General features: G+C 34.7%; 1 protein-coding gene across 1 annotated transcript in view; it reads right to left on the bottom strand.

Moving 5' to 3' along the window:
- CSMD1 (CUB and Sushi multiple domains 1) overlaps nt 1-17,597 on the bottom strand; it is a 1,224,748-nt gene that overhangs the window by 408,834 nt on the left and 798,317 nt on the right. The window contains exons 8-10 of the mRNA XM_086461528.1: nt 16,440-16,527; nt 8,263-8,387; nt 2,772-2,893 (exon numbers count right to left, since the gene is read on the bottom strand). Coding sequence (XP_086317654.1) covers nt 2,772-2,893; nt 8,263-8,387; nt 16,440-16,527 — 335 coding nt within the window. The remainder of the gene's footprint in view (nt 1-2,771; nt 2,894-8,262; nt 8,388-16,439; nt 16,528-17,597) is intronic.

Below are 17,597 nucleotides of genomic sequence, written 5' to 3'. Positions count from 1 at the left end.
TAGACCACCTTCTTTAAACTGCACTGAATGTTATGTTAAGAGGAAATACTGTCCTATTTTGTAAAATGCTGTAGGTAAACTAACCTGATGAAAAGACACAAATTCATTGCTAGAGTAAGTCAAAACTAATATTAAATATACAGTAACAGTGTGTCATGAACTGTCTACCTTCTTGGAAAAGAAAATCAAACACAGACCCTAAGCATCCTGATAAATATTTTCAAATCAGATAGGCAAAAGAGTAGTCTCCTCAATCCAATCTTAAAATCTGACCTTCAATACACTGTTCAAATTTCAAGAGTTCTGTCATTCATAACTCCAACAAAAGTCAGGGATGAAAATCTGCACAACTTTCAGTACATCTTAAAGTCAAATCACTATTTTGGAAACCTAAAAACTATTTTTGTAATTGATTTTTTAAAGTTCACAGGTTTCAAATGCTAGCAAGATATTTTTCTTTAGAAGAAGTAGGAAAAATGTTCCATTTCAGTCAGTCTGTAAAGTAAAAGTGTTTTCCTTCATATCTTTTATTCTCTAAGAGTATGTGTTAAATCCAGATTCAGTTATTTGGGGACAGAAGTCCCAATATCAGATTTGTATTGATACATACTGATAAAGACAGTGTAGACTTTACGTGAAAAACAACTTGAGGATACTGTAAGCATTAAACATGTTTGATTTTAAGACTTCACACTCACAATCACCATGGTCCTAAAGTAAATACCCATCTTTCCAAGATACACGAAGTTAAGAAAATAATCTTCCTTTGTTGTACTACTAGATAAATCCAAGATTAAAAAAAAAAGAATTCATTCCCTATTGCCCATCCTGCATGGAAATGAAAGACTTAAAGCTCCACCTCTTTTTCTTACATTGTGATTATCGATATGCCCTGTTAGCATAACTCTTTACCTTTCACCCAGCTGCATGTAATAATGTGGGGTTTTTTTTGGGTGAAAGCTCCAAGACTTGTACTCATAACTCTTCATTTTGAACATAAGAAAAGAATTGATCTGTCTGGATGTGCAACTCCTTCACTATGTTCTTGTGACTGATGAACCATCAGCCTACCCACAGAATACTACTTGAGTGCTTTTTCAAGCCCAGTGGACGGAGTAATAAGTTCATCCACACCAATCTCATTAAGCTCTGCCCTACTAAAATCCTAAATCCGTTCAGGAAGATATATTGTATAAAATGAACAGAACTTGCATGTTACTGTAGTAGACAAGGTTTAGAGTTTTCCACAAGTCTAAGCCTCCATAGAAAACACACTGTACAGTTTAATAACACACTGCACAGTCAGCACCAATTTTTGTATTATTATGGTTAAACTTTCTTGCAACCAGCAAGGAGTTTGCTACACAAATTTTATTATAAATATGAAAAAAAAAATTAAAAATCTTGAAAAGTCAAGGGAAGAAAAATAAAAATGAAAAACTAATGGAACCATTTTGAATAAATAAACCATTAATATGCCCCAAGTAAGTTATGCATTTATATGTAAAATATAAGTGATGATTTCACTTATTTTCTTTTGATGCACACTTTAATTTTCTCTTATAAGACTACACTGCATTTTGCAGAATCAATGAGACTACATATTACTGCATGTAAATTTGGGTAGATATACTTATAAGATATAAAATACTTTCATATTTTAAACTCTTTTCCATATTTAAAAATGTAAAGTGATTTAGTATTTTCTATAAAATTTAATTACTTTAAAGCCAAACATCATTCAGTGACAAATGGTCACTTCTAATTGCTCTACTAAATAAAATATAACAGTTCAATTTTGAACCGAAAAAAGGCCTTTATCTTCAGAGAGAAGGCCCACTACAGTAAAATGTTCCACAATGTGTTAGTTTTGTAATTTTACTTGTTTTTCCTGAATACACACCTTTATTGAGGCACTGAATCAGTTTTAAGAAAAAAGTGAACTCAGCTGATTTTGCAAAGAAAGTGTTTACATCTCAACAACATGCTATGAAATCATGCAGCAAAATGATCTTTTTTGCAGCTAAACGTTTGCATTAATTTATGGTGAGATAAAGTTAAACATTTTTTTCCTTAACTACATTAAAGAAATCAAGAATACTGTCTTCCAAAAACATGCATAGGATATACATGTTTTGTAATTATGAAAGTGCATATAAAATTGTACATTCTTCAACTTATTGTAAGTCATTTATTTAGCATTCTGCTACTGAAAAATAAAATATAAGTGAAAGATTTTTTTACTTCCTTTTTTTTTTTTCCTACAGGTAGGGGGTCTCTGTCAATTATTGAGGAAGTAAATTGGTTTTAGAGAACCACAAGTAAAAATGCACCTCAGCACACTGGGCTGTAATAAAAATACTGAATTAAGACTATTATTTTATGCATAATTATTTACAGTTACGTATTTAGAATCATTATCGGAAACACAGTGTATTGAAAAGAGAAATTATGTAGGTAGTAAAACACCTAACAAGATCAGACAAAGTACTTAGATGTATGTCTGGGTTTTACGCTAAGATTCAACAAGTAAGTATCAAGATACAACTCAAAAAACCCACTATCAACTCATTTAACAATGCCTGATTTTGAATATAATTTTATGTATTTCATTAGAAAATGTATTTAAAACTTGGAAACTTTAATTGAGACCTACTACTCTGAGTGTACACATTTGCATGTGTTCACGCATTTGTCAAATATGCATGAAACAATTTTAATACAAATCCAAAATTCTACAGTTTGAATTGAGACAAAAAGAAAAAGCATACCTTTTCTGGATCAGCTGTTGTAATGACCCACACGCAGTGTGCATTGTCTTCATATTGAACTGGATAATTTGGGGATGTAATAATCCCACTTGGTCCACGTAAGTTAGAACCACATGTTCTAGCTAAAATGATAAACAACAAATCACATTGCTTTTGATCAATTGCTCTGTTTAAAATAAACCTCATAAAACTGCCATAGCTTTAATAACAACTTGCGTTAAATTATTATTATGCTGATATAGTCTATAACAATGTACCTTTCAAAATGTTTGAACCAGTCAAAAATATCCTGAAAAATGAGGAAGAAGGAAAGGAAACCAGCACTTTTCAATGCATCAGCCCAAAATTTACATTACTTTATTCTTACTTTATGTAAATTAATTTCTCATAATTATCATATCAATAATCTGTTTAGAAAGAGATTTACTCTCTCCAAGTGGATGGGGGCAGACTTCCATATACAAATGTAAGAAGGGCCAGTATTAGCTCTTTACACCAGAGGAAATGAAATTAGAAAGAAAAAATATAAAACAGTTCTAGGCGGTAGCCTGACTTTTGTAAAGCACCGATTCAGTTGTGAAACCAACACAATCCCTCTGTCTCATTCAGCAAATCTGATAGTTAACATTTTGAAAATAAATTACTTCACAAATTAAGTTATTTTCCAAAGAGCATCTAAAAATATTTCAGTATCTCAAAGTATTTTAAAAAAAATTAGACATATAATTTCCAGTAACATCAAATGGAGTTATAGAACTCAGAACATTTTAAAATTCCACTGTCAGGTTTATGGTACTACAGCACTTTGGCAACATGCTAAAATACAGAGTCTAGAGCATATTATTTCTAAGAATTTAGATACTGTATATCTTCAGATATCTGAATCTCAGAACTATCTGCCTATCTTCCATTAACTTCTGATGTAATTCACATTCTTCACTTACATAAGGTTCAGTGCAGGCAAGAGGAATGACTACATTCCTTAAAAGCTTAGTCATTCTTTTTCTGAATATTGGAATAAAGTACCAAACATACATCTGCTATTTTGTAAAATTTTAGGGTTTTGTCTTTTTCTTGTGGCTGCCTCCATTCTGAAGAGTGAAATATGAGCATTTTTTTACCTCAGAAACTTGCTGGGAGGAAGCCTGCTCTTCTCCATTAATAGAAGTGTGACTGGTACAAATAGGAAAAAAGAAACTAGAGGAGAATGACTGTCAGGTTTTCTATCCTTCCATCACAATGTGCTACTAGCACTTGGTCCTTTCTTACTATGTTAGAGACTAGACTTTGAGAACTAACTATAACTCCATGTCTAGATTTATTCAGCAGGACTCAGTTTTCTGTGAAATTGTCTAAGTTTATGATAGAAACTGTCTTAATACAATTCCATGAATTTCACTTAAGTCTTAGACACATCACATGGAAAGTTTCCGTAAAGACGTCATTAGAAGCCAAAAATAACCCTCGTCCACATCGGTAATTCTAACAAAGCATCACTAACAGTTATTAACAAGCTGTCTGTGCTTAACATGGAAAAAAAAGAACTAACCACATTTAAATATGCCACTGTATGCTGCCTACTAGCAATACAGAAAGCCTAGCATATTGCTGCTGTATCAAGCAAAACATATTAATTTAATTACTAGAATAATAAAAGCAGATTCATAGGATCTGAAATAGACATTCTCATTCCAGTAACTGGTAGAAACACCATACCTCCAGCACAACTAGCAGGCAATTAATATTTATTACTTTATTTTCAATTCATCCTGCACAAGGTCTGCCACAGTAGGAACTAATGCAGAGGTGTAACTTTGTAGCAATAAGCTTTTGAATACAGTTTGTACCTTCTCTAGCTATCCACAAAGAAGAAAGGCTAGGACACGTCTCCCTTTCAAATCTTTTTCAGTCAAGCTGTTATTCTCTTATCTTTCTCCTATATTAACTTTGAGGGGAAGGAAAAAAAAGTAGGAGGAAAAAAAAAATCCAAGCAAGAGCTACAATTGAAGTTCTGCCCAGAGGTCTGTTTAGAAAATGGAGTTACTGCAAAACATTGTAGAAAAATTGTTAGATAGCCTTGTGTATCACTTACAGAAAACAAGAATGAATTGCTATAAGTTTTTTGTGTGAAATTCAGGAAAACTGGGAACATTTACATTAGCACCATTCAGTCCCTGAGGGCACTAACAGGCTTAAACTGCCCTGATCAGCCTCACCTGGGGCCTTCCACCACTCTGCCTGTGAGCCCAGGGGATCCATTTCAGGGTGAGACAGGACTGTCATCCTCTGCCTGAGCAAGGCCTCAGGAGCCGCTGCCTCCAATTCCACCACAGCCATGCCTGCGCCAGCTCACAGACTTTGTTTGTTTGACCCCATCCAGGCTCTGATGTCTCTGCCCGGCTGTGGCCTGTCCCAATCTGAGGGAAGCGCCCATTGCCCAAGGCTGGGGCTGCCCCTGCTCTGCTCTGCTCCCTGCCTGGGGCGGTGGGACAGGCCCTGGCTTTGAGGCCTTCCCCTACACTGCCACCTCAGGCAGAGCCTGCTGCTCCTGGGTCCCCAGGGGATCCCCAGCCCCTGCTGTGCCATCGCAAGTAAGGGAAGGAGATTGGCAACAGTAACATGGTGCCTGTGACTATCCCTCAGCTTCATAAATTCTGAACTTTGTTAGTCGCCATTCTGGGGTTAATGCAAAGTTCAGCTTCTTCACCAAGTCTCATAGGCTTGAAATCATTAAGCCTACGGTAGTTGCATATAGTTTATCAGCTTTTCCACTTTAAGTTGATAACCATTTAGAAAATGTGATAAAACATTTCTTTGTATTGTGTATTTTATCATTAAATGCTTGGTGTGAGCACCATGAATACTGGCATCTTGAAGGTCAGTAAAAGGGATTGGAAATAATATGGACTACAAATAAAACTTGTATCTTTCACCTCCCATCATCCACAAATGTGCACCATGTGCAATGTTATAATATTGAACCAGAATCACCCACCATTCAGTCTAAACAATGTTAATCTGTGTTCAGGAAAAAAATAAAGTACTTATAGAGACTGGGTGACTTGATCCTCAGACTGTTGTGAAATTTTAGCTCCAGTTTTGGAAGTACATTTGAAGAAAGTAACTTGTTTTTCCAACTAAGGTTTTAATGGAAGTATAGGACTAATTTATCCTTAGATAAATCAGAAGTTAAAAGTTTACTGAGGGAGTAAAGCATAATAGAGATATTTGCAGATAATAAATTGGAAGGAACGGCAAACACACAGGCAATTCAGCAGCAAATAGCCCCTTTCTGCTGAGCATTAGTTTTACCATGCATAGGTTACTTCAACTCATTTCTGCAATGTGTTAGCAAACAAGAAAAAATTCAAGAATGAACAGTGAAGTTGTGTGGACACATTATTCTGCAGTAGCATGAAACCAAGTACTGAGAAGGTATGTTTAGATTTTTCTAAATTTAATTACACTGATCTACACAGAAATACACTGAGCTACACAGACACTGAGCTCAAGAGACACTCATGAATCACAGTTGCTTTACTGCTCTGGAATGAGTAGGAGGAATGATTTTTGCGTATTTCTTTTTTATATATTTTAGATTGTCTAGTCTTTACATGGATGTGCCTATGTAATACTACCCACGTAACATACAGCTTGTAATAATTTATCCGACAGCTCCCTTTACAGACTTTTTAATTAGGTGTGACTGGAATGGAGTTAACTTTCTTAACAGCAGCTCGTATGGTGCTGTGGTTTAGATTTGTAATTAGAGTAATGTTGATAACTCACCACTGTTCTGGCTGTTGCTGAGCAGTGCTTGCAACAACATCTCTTTCTCACACTGGCCCAACAGCAAGTAGGCTGGGGATGGTCAAGAAGGTGGGAGGGATCTACCTGGGACAGCTGACCCCAATTGTTCAAAGGGATATCCCATGCCATATTGACAATATGGTCAGCGACAAAAGCTCAGGGAAAGGAGGAGGAAGTGGGCACATTCATGTTTATAGGTTTGTCTTCCCAACAAACCATCACCTGTACTGAGGCCCTGCTTTTCAGGAAACGGCTAAATATCTGCCCATTAATTGTAAGCAGTGAATAAAAGCCTTATTTTTGATTAGGTTGCATGCATAGCTTTGCTTAATTTATTAAACCATCTTGATGTCCACCCACAAGTTTTCAGCTTTTGTTCTGCCAGTTCTCTCCCGCATCCCGCTGGGGCTGAGTGACCAAGTGGCTGGGTGGGTGTTTAGCCGCTGGGTGGGGTCAGCCCACCACAACTGTTTACACTCTTTAATGAATAAAGCATAATTTAGAAGTATATCACATATGTAATTAAACAAGTTCAAAAATGTACTCTGGCAACAGAAGACAAATATTCTTCTTTTGGTATTATGAAATAAATAGGTAATTAAAAATTTTTTATATGTCTATGAGTTTTATATATGCAAGATTATGCTTTAACTCATTCTTGAACAAGCAAAAGTTTAAGTTCAGCTGTGGCAAATCCTTTCCTTCACAGTCCCTCTATCATTTACTGTCCTGGTAACTGTCATTCAGCATAAAATCCTGTGAGTACAAGAGGTATCTCTTCGATCTATAACAAAATGACAAATAAAGTATATCAAACAATTTGTATGATTCCTTTTTTCTTTTTCCTTTTCTTTTTAATTTAAATTAAGGTTGGTGTTTTTTCTTGTTCCAGTGCCTGTCTGGTTAGGTTGTCTGGTTCTAGGCAGACATAAGGCAAGACAATTTCTAGGATTAAAACTTTCATTAACATGTACAACTCAAATATGCAACCAAAATTAATTTTTGTACTAAGAAAGGGAAAAGTTTTGTACATAAATATATACTCTTTATTTTTCCCATATACCTCAGTTCTGCACTTTTATTACAGGCAGTAGGTTGCAATGGAAAAACAAACAGATAAATGGAAAATGGAAAAAGGAAAAGCCAACTCCCCCCTCCTCCGTAAAAGCAGGGGCAGGAACATTCGTTGGTTGAGACCATTGTGAGAAAACTTTTAGAAAAGAAGTTGGAAGGTTAGGTCATCTGTAAAGTTGAGCAAAATATATAAAAGAGAAGGGAATTTACCAGAAAATGAGGACTATGTAAAACACAATATGATTGTGAGGAGCTCCTATTGAGGAATTTAATTTAAAAAGTTTAATCCAAACCTAACTAACTAGTTCTATTTAAAATATGTTTAACACAACAAAAATTTGTTTAACATGACAAAAAGATTAAGTGAAATGAAAACTATTAAAAGGAAATTAGCTCCCTAAATTCTGCACCTTTGCTTATGTGCTTCAAGCTATGGAAAGCCTTTATGTGTGTATACATATACACACACACATATCTATGATACATAAACTTTATATATATATGTGGGGTTTGGTTTTGTTTTGGACATCATTTCATTTCATTTCTAGAAGAAAGTATAAATTACCCTTCCAAACTTCAGACAAAACTCTAAAGAATAGCACCCTACCTCTGCAAATTGGCCTGTGGTCACTCCAGGCAGCCAGTGTATCTGTCACTCTCTGACAAGTGATGCTCTTAGAACCTTGCAGCACATAATTATCTTCACAGGAAAACTGTACATTTGCACCCACCCTAGGAGAAAAATGGAAGAATGAAAGAATTAAAATATGGTTCAAATATCAACCTCACCAAATAAATGTAAATTTCACCAAGTGACAACATTTGTAGCTCCAAACAAAGAAATTATGGGGAAAATTCTACTCCATCATTACTATATTCATAAAAAACAACTTATACTATAGGGACAAGTGTATTATCTCATTTGTCCAGCTTTTTCGGAAGTGAGGCCAGGCATATAAAGCAATTGTGATACTAAGTTTGAACTTTTAAACTATGACTTCAATGAATGCATAGAGATACATATTTTTAAAGAAAAAATATAATCACTGTTCTTTCAGGCTACAGAATTTATTCTATGAATAATTTCAATCTCTCCATATTCTTTTAAATGAGAGAATAAGCAGTTAGATATAGTAACTTGTCAATATGTACAAGCAGGAAATATTAACTTCAGTAAATTGTAATCACTCATTAAATATTCGTGTCCTTGTTGAAATTTCCTGTTAGAAATTATGCTAAATGATAACTTTTATTAGGACTGAAATGTGACTGTTATACTTGTAACTTTGAAATATGTCTCTTTGGAGTGATTTATAAGTTTGTTGGGTTTTTTTAATAAATAATTTATTTTGAACAATGCTGACCAATATTTATAAATAATTAAAAAACTATATATAGTCACTGTGTATCTCAAAGAGTGATTTCTTAAACAGTATTTATATTTCTGCCTTCATTTATTATCTGTGACATTCTTTGTTCCCTGTCATTACCAACTGGTTTTGTTGTTAGCTTTCTTGCACTTTTAAATCTGTGTCTGATAATCCCATGCTGTGAACTCCCATGCTTTATCAAGTGACCGTGATATGGCAGATTTCTTAGTTTGGTCTTTGGAAGTCACTGAATCTTAAACACTGGGGGATTGCTAGACGGCAGTCAGAAAGCTCAGTGGTTAAAATTGCGCTGTGGAAGACAGCAAATATTTGAATTCACTAATGTCCAGCTCATTCCTACCTTCAAGAATATTCTACTAGTTTCTCAGAGGATCTCACAAAGACAAACTATATTGTTTAACATTATTACAATGTACTTCTATAATTCTTTCACAAAACTTTAATAGGATGTATTTTTTTTTTTAATTTTAAAATTTGCATGTCATGTTCTAAATCTAGGAAAGATTTAAAAAATAGTTTGCTTAACACTTTGTTCTTGAGCTGTTAAATGTGAAAACATCAGAAAGGTAGGGAAAATATTGGCCCTTTCCTTCAGTAGTTCATGGAAAACCTATGAAATCCATGAAAAGTAGTATAATTTTCTAAAATTGTATTTATTTTGTATTTGTCATAATCTACTATCCTTCAGAATGTTACTAATCACGCAATCACAGAATGGTAGGGGTTGGAAGGGACCTCTGGAGATCATCTAGTCCAATCCCCCTGCTAAAGAAGGTTTACCTAGAGCAGGTCGCACAGGAATGCGTACCTGCGAGTTTTGAGCATCTCCAGGGAAGGAGACTTCACGACCTCCCTGGGCAGCCTGTTCCAGTGTTCTGCGACCCTCAATGTAAAGAGGGTGAAGTTTTTCCTCATCTTGAGGTGGAACTTCCTGTGCCCCAGTAAAATCCTCAGAAAAATAGACCAAGCATGATTCCAATTACATACTTCAAATTAATAAACTATTAATTTCTCTTTTTGGTAAAGAACATATCATGACCAACTAATCTGATATTCAAATGCTCTAAACACCTATTTTTTAAATGCATTTTCTCTTATTTTCTAAAGTTATGGGCTCTGAAAATTTGTTCTATGGAAACAGGAAAAACCCAACCAGTTACTTAGTTGTGATAAATGTAAATTGAGAATTGAAGTATTTAAATCTCATATTGGATAAAGACTTTCCCAAAAGTATAATGATATGTGAACCAATATAAAAGCTTCAACACTTCCCTGAAGTTTACTACTATCAAGATATGTAAGGAGAATTACAAAACTGTGCACATACAAAAAATTAGAGTGAAATTAATGTATAATTATAATGTATGGATGTCTACAATTGCAATTTATAATTTAATATACTTGATTATTCCCCTAAGAAAAATACCAGGAGGAATAAAAATATTGTGATGTCTGATGCAATAAATGAAGGATTTAATGTTTAGACTGGGTTTTCATCATTACAGCAATATTTAAATAAATTGTTATTAATGGATACATAAATTAATACATATTAATTTACTCTATACACTTATTATGATTCAACTTGTTTCACTATTATTCTATACAGTGTGTTTTGTTTTTCTTTTTTCCAAAGCTCTGGAAATACTTGTAGCTAAGGACTAATAATGTGAACTTCCTATATTTTACATGGTGGATATCATCTTTTGAAATGTTTGATCACAAACTAAGTGACACAAAATAAATATGATGACTACAACATATTAAAAACATACCAAAAAATTTAGCAAAACCATCAAATTAAAGGGTGAGGTAGGAATACGAAGTACTGAAAAACTCCTTATTGTTAGAATTTGAGGTGGACAGAAATCTGAATGCCAGCTATAAGCATTGACAAGTACAATCTTTTGAAAGTCATTTCAAGAATTCTAATTAAATTTCAGGTATGCTACAGAAGAGCAGTCGTAGGTTTTACAAGAATGACTGAGAGAGTTCTAGACATGGTTTATGTGTGGCTACAATATGTGCTAAGTCTGCTTTAATTTCAGTTAAGATCCATCCTTTTTGAAGCACCTATTGTGAGAAATCAGGTTTATGCCGTGAGTCTGACAACCGATACGTTCAAGAAAATAATATCAATTCCGTCAAGGCTTACAAAAAAAAGGTAAAAAAAAAGTATCGAAAAGTTCTAAATACTGCTGAATGGAGGTAGGGATTATTACACTATATTATATGTGAAGAAAATTAAAAGTCTGCATAAGTAACTTGTTAATAATGAATTAAGTATACATATATATGGTTGTTATGTCTACGTACATTGCAGATATCTGAATCAAACCATATAACTTTGGATGTTTAAGAGAACAGTTGTCCTGGTTTGGGTTAAACCAGAACTAATTCTCTTTTAGTGATTTTACTTGTTTGCTAAGTCTCTTCTGCGTAACTGCACTTTCTGAATTCAACAGCATGTTTTTCTGGACAGTGACTGTTTCTAGAGGTGATAACACTTGATGTTTATAGTTACTATCAAGGAATGGTGCGCAGAAAGGTTCTTGCTTATACTTATACTATACTTGCTCCTGTTGAAACTAAGATCACTGCTAAATCTTGTACCCCGTGTTGAGGTGCCGTAACTGTAAGGGTTGTAATGAAGTAAAAACGTTGCCCTTGTGGGGAGGAGCAAACCAGACAGGTGACCGAAACCTGACCAACAGAGTATTCCATTCCATACATGTTATATTCAGTATAAAGCTGAAGGGTCACGAGGGTTAAGCCTTCTTCTTCGATGGCTGGCATTCAAGGAGGACTCTCTCTGTTCTTGTTCTTCTGCCTTCAATCCCAATCCATCCATTCATGAATCCAGTTCCTGAACCCAGTTCCCATCTGCTGCTGAGTCCAGTCTGGGACTTTCCCAGTGCCTGCCATGCAGCATCAGTGGTGATGTGATCGTAATGGAGGAGTTCAATATTTGTTCTGTATATATTTTGTATACGTTTCATTGTTTTCTTATTAATAATATTATATTTTCTTTTTCTTTTTATTGTTTCATTAAAGCTGTTTTAGCGTTTCTTTTCCCCAACCCACAAGTCTCTCTTTCTCTATTCTCTTTCTCTTCCCCTTCTGGGAAGGGAAAGGGGTTATTAGAGACCATCTGTCATTCATTACTGGCTAGCCCAGCACTAACTCGTGACAACAGTGGCTACTGGGAAATCTTAGTGAGCTGAGTCACTAGAATATTTTGTTTCTGGACAATGGGATCTATCTAAATAAGCATCTTAAGGGAGGGGATGCACCTGGGCTACATAGTCTACAATAAAAGTCCTTATCCTCTAAGCAATGTCCAAATTGCTGAGACTCTCCATTGATTCTGCTTGATATTTTTCCATTAAAAAAGGTGGTATCCTTTTAAAACCTTAGTTTAACTTACTTAATCTGTGATTTCATAGGAAATTATTACTTCACTTAATTTCCAGTTGTTAACAATGAATGTTTTTAATTTATTTTTTTCACATGTTTACCTGCCCACTCACTGAGCAAATCCAAGGGCACTGGAAGTGTTTTGTTTTGTTAAGTCTAAATGTAAGCTTTCAACAGGGGGAAGAAATAATTTCCTTTTTTTTTCTTTTTGTATTTCAAATTGTCACTGTATCATAGAAAAATTTGTGGTTTTATAATGAAGGCTAGAATCTGACCAAAAGAAGCTGTTTTTTTTAAAAAAAGACAAAATTCTTTAAGAAATACTAAGCATAAGAAAGTTAATTTAATTTTAAAAAACTGTTTTGAAAATTTAAAAGTAATTCTGTTAAAAGTGTCAGTGAAATTCTGGAAAAGGGTTGTTTTCTCACAGTATCACATTTACCATATAATATTTACGGAGAGCTGAACTGTTATTGTTTATATTCATTTTAGATTTCATTTAAACAAGCTACTGTTTTGAGATCTCACAATAAAATAAAATTTTATATTGACCCCAAAATTGTATTGATTATGTTCTCATTCATGTAGCGAAGTCTGAGTTGCCAAAAAAGTAGTCCCTCAAAATAAATCCAAACATCCACTGGATTTTTTTTTAAATCACTGAAAATCACCTCCCCTACTTCCTGAACTAGACACAGTAAAAGCATGGCAGGAGGACAGAATGAAAAGGTTAAGATTTAAATACCTTTTTGTTTGCTTTATAATATTAGAATGAATGCCATTATTATGCTGAAAACAATGAAACCCTTTTCAAAGAACTTGTCATCATTGAATCAGTTTGGTCTCAGGCTGTCTTGAAAATAAATCCTCTGCCTTTCCATCTATCCCACTCACAACATGTCTTTCAGCAGACTGGAAAAGACTTTAAATAATGTTTATTTTCACATGTTTTACTTCAGATTAATATCCACAGTTGTCGTTCTCCTGACAAGAACAATAGCTCCTTCTGGTGTCTATACTTGCCTCTCAGAAAAGAAAAAACATTGTGTTTCTTTTATTCTCCATAGTATTTCCACTACACTGGAGAAATGCAAGCAATAGCAAATAGTATTTTCCCTTCTCTTATAGAAGAGCTTGATTTGTCATTTCAGAGAAAGAAAAACTAAACTGCAGCCAAATACTCTATTTAAATGCCAAGCTAGATATAAATAGCTAACTACAAGATAGCTAAGATATGTTTTAAATAGATAAAAGGAAAGAAGTTTACAGTACAAGAAAAACATTTACTGTTGCATAATCAGTTTTCAGATAACAAGTAAGGTTTAGGAGGAAAATAAAATTTTATTGTTTCTCTCAAATAATATTCAGAATTAAAGGCCCAAAACACGCATACAAATAATAAGTGATCAAAGTATATTAAAGTGTTTTATTTATCATGTCTTATATGGTGTTGCTTGTGCTATTTTTGAACCCCTTATGCATTCATTTATCCCCATGAACAGTAAGATAAGTTAGGTGAAATGAAAATATTATCAAAGGCGGAATGGGGTGAAGTAAGGAGGGGAATAGCCTTGCTCTGTCAATTGAGTAAGCATTGGTCGTAAGTAAGCTCCAGACACTTAAGATACCTTTAACCCACATTCACTCATAAAAGACTGTGTTCAAAATATAGTTAACTATGTCTTGCAAGGTTCATTGACATTAGATTCCCTCAGATATCTTAGAATATGCTTTGAGATTTAAGGTTCTTTTGGGCTTTCCCTCGTCTTGATATTTTCATGCACTGCTGGGAACTTCATTGTTGGGCACTCTCATTTTGCGGCTCACGTGTTTGGATCTTTGCACTTGTTTCACCATAATTAATTTAGATCCCTTTCTCTTTCAAATTACAGACTGCTGTTAAGAAAAGAAGTAATTCTCTTATCCTTTTCCATCTTACCAGTACTCTTAGGCCTGCTGCTGTTTCTTAACAGTTTTTCCTATGCCACTGACTTGGGACATAACCAGATGACAGTCTTCTCAGCCCGCAGTATCGTGAACACATAAAATCTATATGAGATTCATGGTTTCACAGAATAAATTAGATTGGAAGAGGACATCATCTCGTTCAGTGTCCCACTCCAAGCAAGTCCAGTTAGAACAGAGGGCTCAGAGTCCTGTTCAGGTGAGCTCTGAATGCCTCCCTGGATGGAGATTCTACAAACACTCTTGGAAACTTGCTCCAGTTTGACCATCCCCATAGTAAAAGCATTTTTTTAAAAAAAATCCTTAATCCAATAGTAATTCATCATTGCCTCTAGTCCTGTCACTGTGCAACTCTGAGAAAAGCATGTCTTTCTCTTCTCCACACTTCCATTTAGTAGCTGTAGACAGCAACAAGGTCCTTCAGAATCTCTTAAGGCTGAGCAAACCCCAGAACTCTCAGCATCTTTTTATATGTCATTTGCTCAGGCTACCTCACCATTCTGATCTGCTGAACTTATCTATAGTTAATGAAGTGAGAAAAGCCCCTTCAAGTGTGAATTCATGCCATTTTCCATTAAAAATTTGGCTATGGAGTTTCCAGAGATGCTTTTCTCTCTCCACTAATAACAGTGATGCTAGATGCTGCCCTTAATTCTTTCAACTAAGTACTTGATTTGGAGGAATTCATAAGAACAGATATGCTCTGCACCCTTTATGGTTATGAGGAGAGACTCAAGTGGAGGAGGGAAACTGAGGCATATCTGCACAAATAGTAAAGTAAAATACTCTCCAGAACAACAGTGGAAGTACACAGGTATCCCTCAGATGAATACACGCATTTTAATATATCTTGAGAAAGAGTTATATTTTAGTATCTCATTCTTACACAGTCTTCTACCAACTCATGTTTCTCTCCTCAATACATCAAGCATTAATGGAGACATAGATAAAAATTACATTTGTTTTCCTAAAACTGCAGACTTTTGGACAGCAAGTGCATCCTATATTTTTGCATCATACAGTTTTGCTTGCAGCAGCTGTACATGCCAGAATCAGAATATATAGAACAGGATAATAGCAAATATCTTCTGGATAGCTTCTCTCTCTCTAACCTATTTACTGAAAAGCTTATTTTGCTTCATTATTTTTTAAAACACATTTAACTTCTGCCCTGTTGCCAATGAAACCATGACTTTGCATATAACTGCCTCTCTTAACTTTGGAATTGTTTATGAGTTCTCAAACTCCTTTGGGGGTAAATAAAGAAAAATTCAAAAAGACTAGGTCAGTCAGAAATAGCATAGATTTTTAAATTCTTTTTCCCTTCAGTTATGCCCTAGCTTGGAAGAGCCTTCATTCAGGAGCCAGATTTGATTATCTTGCACAATTCCTTCTAATTCCTATGAAGTTTCCCTTTCCATTTACTCTTAGGTCTGGATGTCCTCTCCCTGCTGGGCAACTTATAAATGTCTCCATGAGCTGGAGGCTCCCATCTCCTTCCTTTGACTGTCTTCTCTGCCACACCTTGCAGTCTCTGCTTTTCTTCCTCAACAGAGAAAAATCAACCTTCCTCCTTTCTCCATAAGGGCCCATTTGACCTCGTCTTCTTTTTTTAAATGAATATAACAAAAGCTGAAAACAAAAAAAGCAAGAAGATGGCATTCATCACAGCCTCAGACACTGAATTTGCTGTGTTCCCAAGCTTTTTAACAACTTTTATATATTGGGAAAAATGACAATTCTCTCTTCCTCTTCTTTGATGCTGTTGACAGTTCTGTCTTTCCTACACAGACAAGATTATTATGCTCTAAAATTCTTATTTAAAATACATTGATTTAAAAAAGAAACAAGCAAAACCAATTCAAGATATGCAATGGACTGGAACTATTTTGACAAAGACTCAACACATCTAAAACTAGGGAAATGATACATATCTGTAGTTGTATGCTCTGTATGCATGTAACAGGAAATAATCTTCCTCTTAATCACAGAGAAAACTAAATGTGCCTACCTGAAGTCAGAGCCCACCCTTTTCCCATTTTCAGGAATTCCGGGATCAGGACATGTATCAGATGCAATTGCATCCCCACCCTGGGTCACTGTAAAGTAAAGGAAAAAAAAAACCTTAGACATGCATCTGTAAAGTTGAGTCTTCACTTTTCCCATCCATTAACTTCAATGTCCTGAATTTAACCATATCCATATTCATAATTTTTTTCTCGAAACAGTATAATTTATTACCAAAAAGAAGCCACATATAATTGATTTCTTGGATGTATTGTTCATTTTCTTTGGTTATGATAAAAAAAAAAAAAAAAAAAAAAAAACAAACCACCCAAAACCCAACCCACGTTCTTCTTCTTTGGAAAAATAAATGATTGACCATTTCCCATGGTCAGTCACCTTTTTATGGATATACTAGGACCCATGGCTCTTCTTAAGATATAAATCAGCATTTCATGACGTCACCTTCTGAAATATTCACAATACACCATTGTAAGATTAAGATAGTACATGAAAATAAAATCTCACTTAAGCCCTGTCCACAGTAAAACTTGAAATGGGCAAAACCCAAGAACCTAACTGTAATACAGAAATATTTTTATGAAGATAAAGTTCATCTCAAAAGTATACACAAAACCCCATAGAGAAGTGCATTTGTAACTGACCAAATATGTGTTCATGCAAACGAGGCTCAAAATCTCTATTTTGTGCTTTCAGAAATGAATAGAAAGAAAGGTATCCTATACTGTTCCATTCCTTTTGTCCTCTGTTCTTTTGCCCTCCAGACTATCAGATATTTAAATAATACTAGGTATATAAATATATAAACTTATAGTCCTTTCAAAATTCAAAAATTGTGAACATTCGATGTTCACTTTCTTCTTCATTTGTAAAAAGGTATTTAAGGAATATGTGGAATGAAAAGTAATTAATCATAAAGAAAAGACAAACAGTAACAGAGCACAACACTGTGAATGCGCAGAAAACCTGAATACACATGTGCTTTCTCTCCTGCACCTATGCACATGTGTGTCCATGCATAGTTACATGCCTCCTGTCTTTCTGTTTCCTCCACATAAAGATTAGAACTAGTAGAAATTTGTAGATCACTTTTTTAATATAAAAAGTTTTGGGGAACCCTTAAGGAGAGGGCAGAAAGTTCTTC

This window comes from Leptosomus discolor, chromosome 2 (assembly GCF_034619465.1).
Source record: "Leptosomus discolor isolate bLepDis1 chromosome 2, bLepDis1.hap2, whole genome shotgun sequence".
Classification (NCBI taxonomy): domain Eukaryota; kingdom Metazoa; phylum Chordata; class Aves; order Leptosomiformes; family Leptosomidae; genus Leptosomus; species Leptosomus discolor.
Note: the sequence above shows the minus strand (reverse complement) of the source record. Positions and strands in the feature narration are given on the sequence as shown.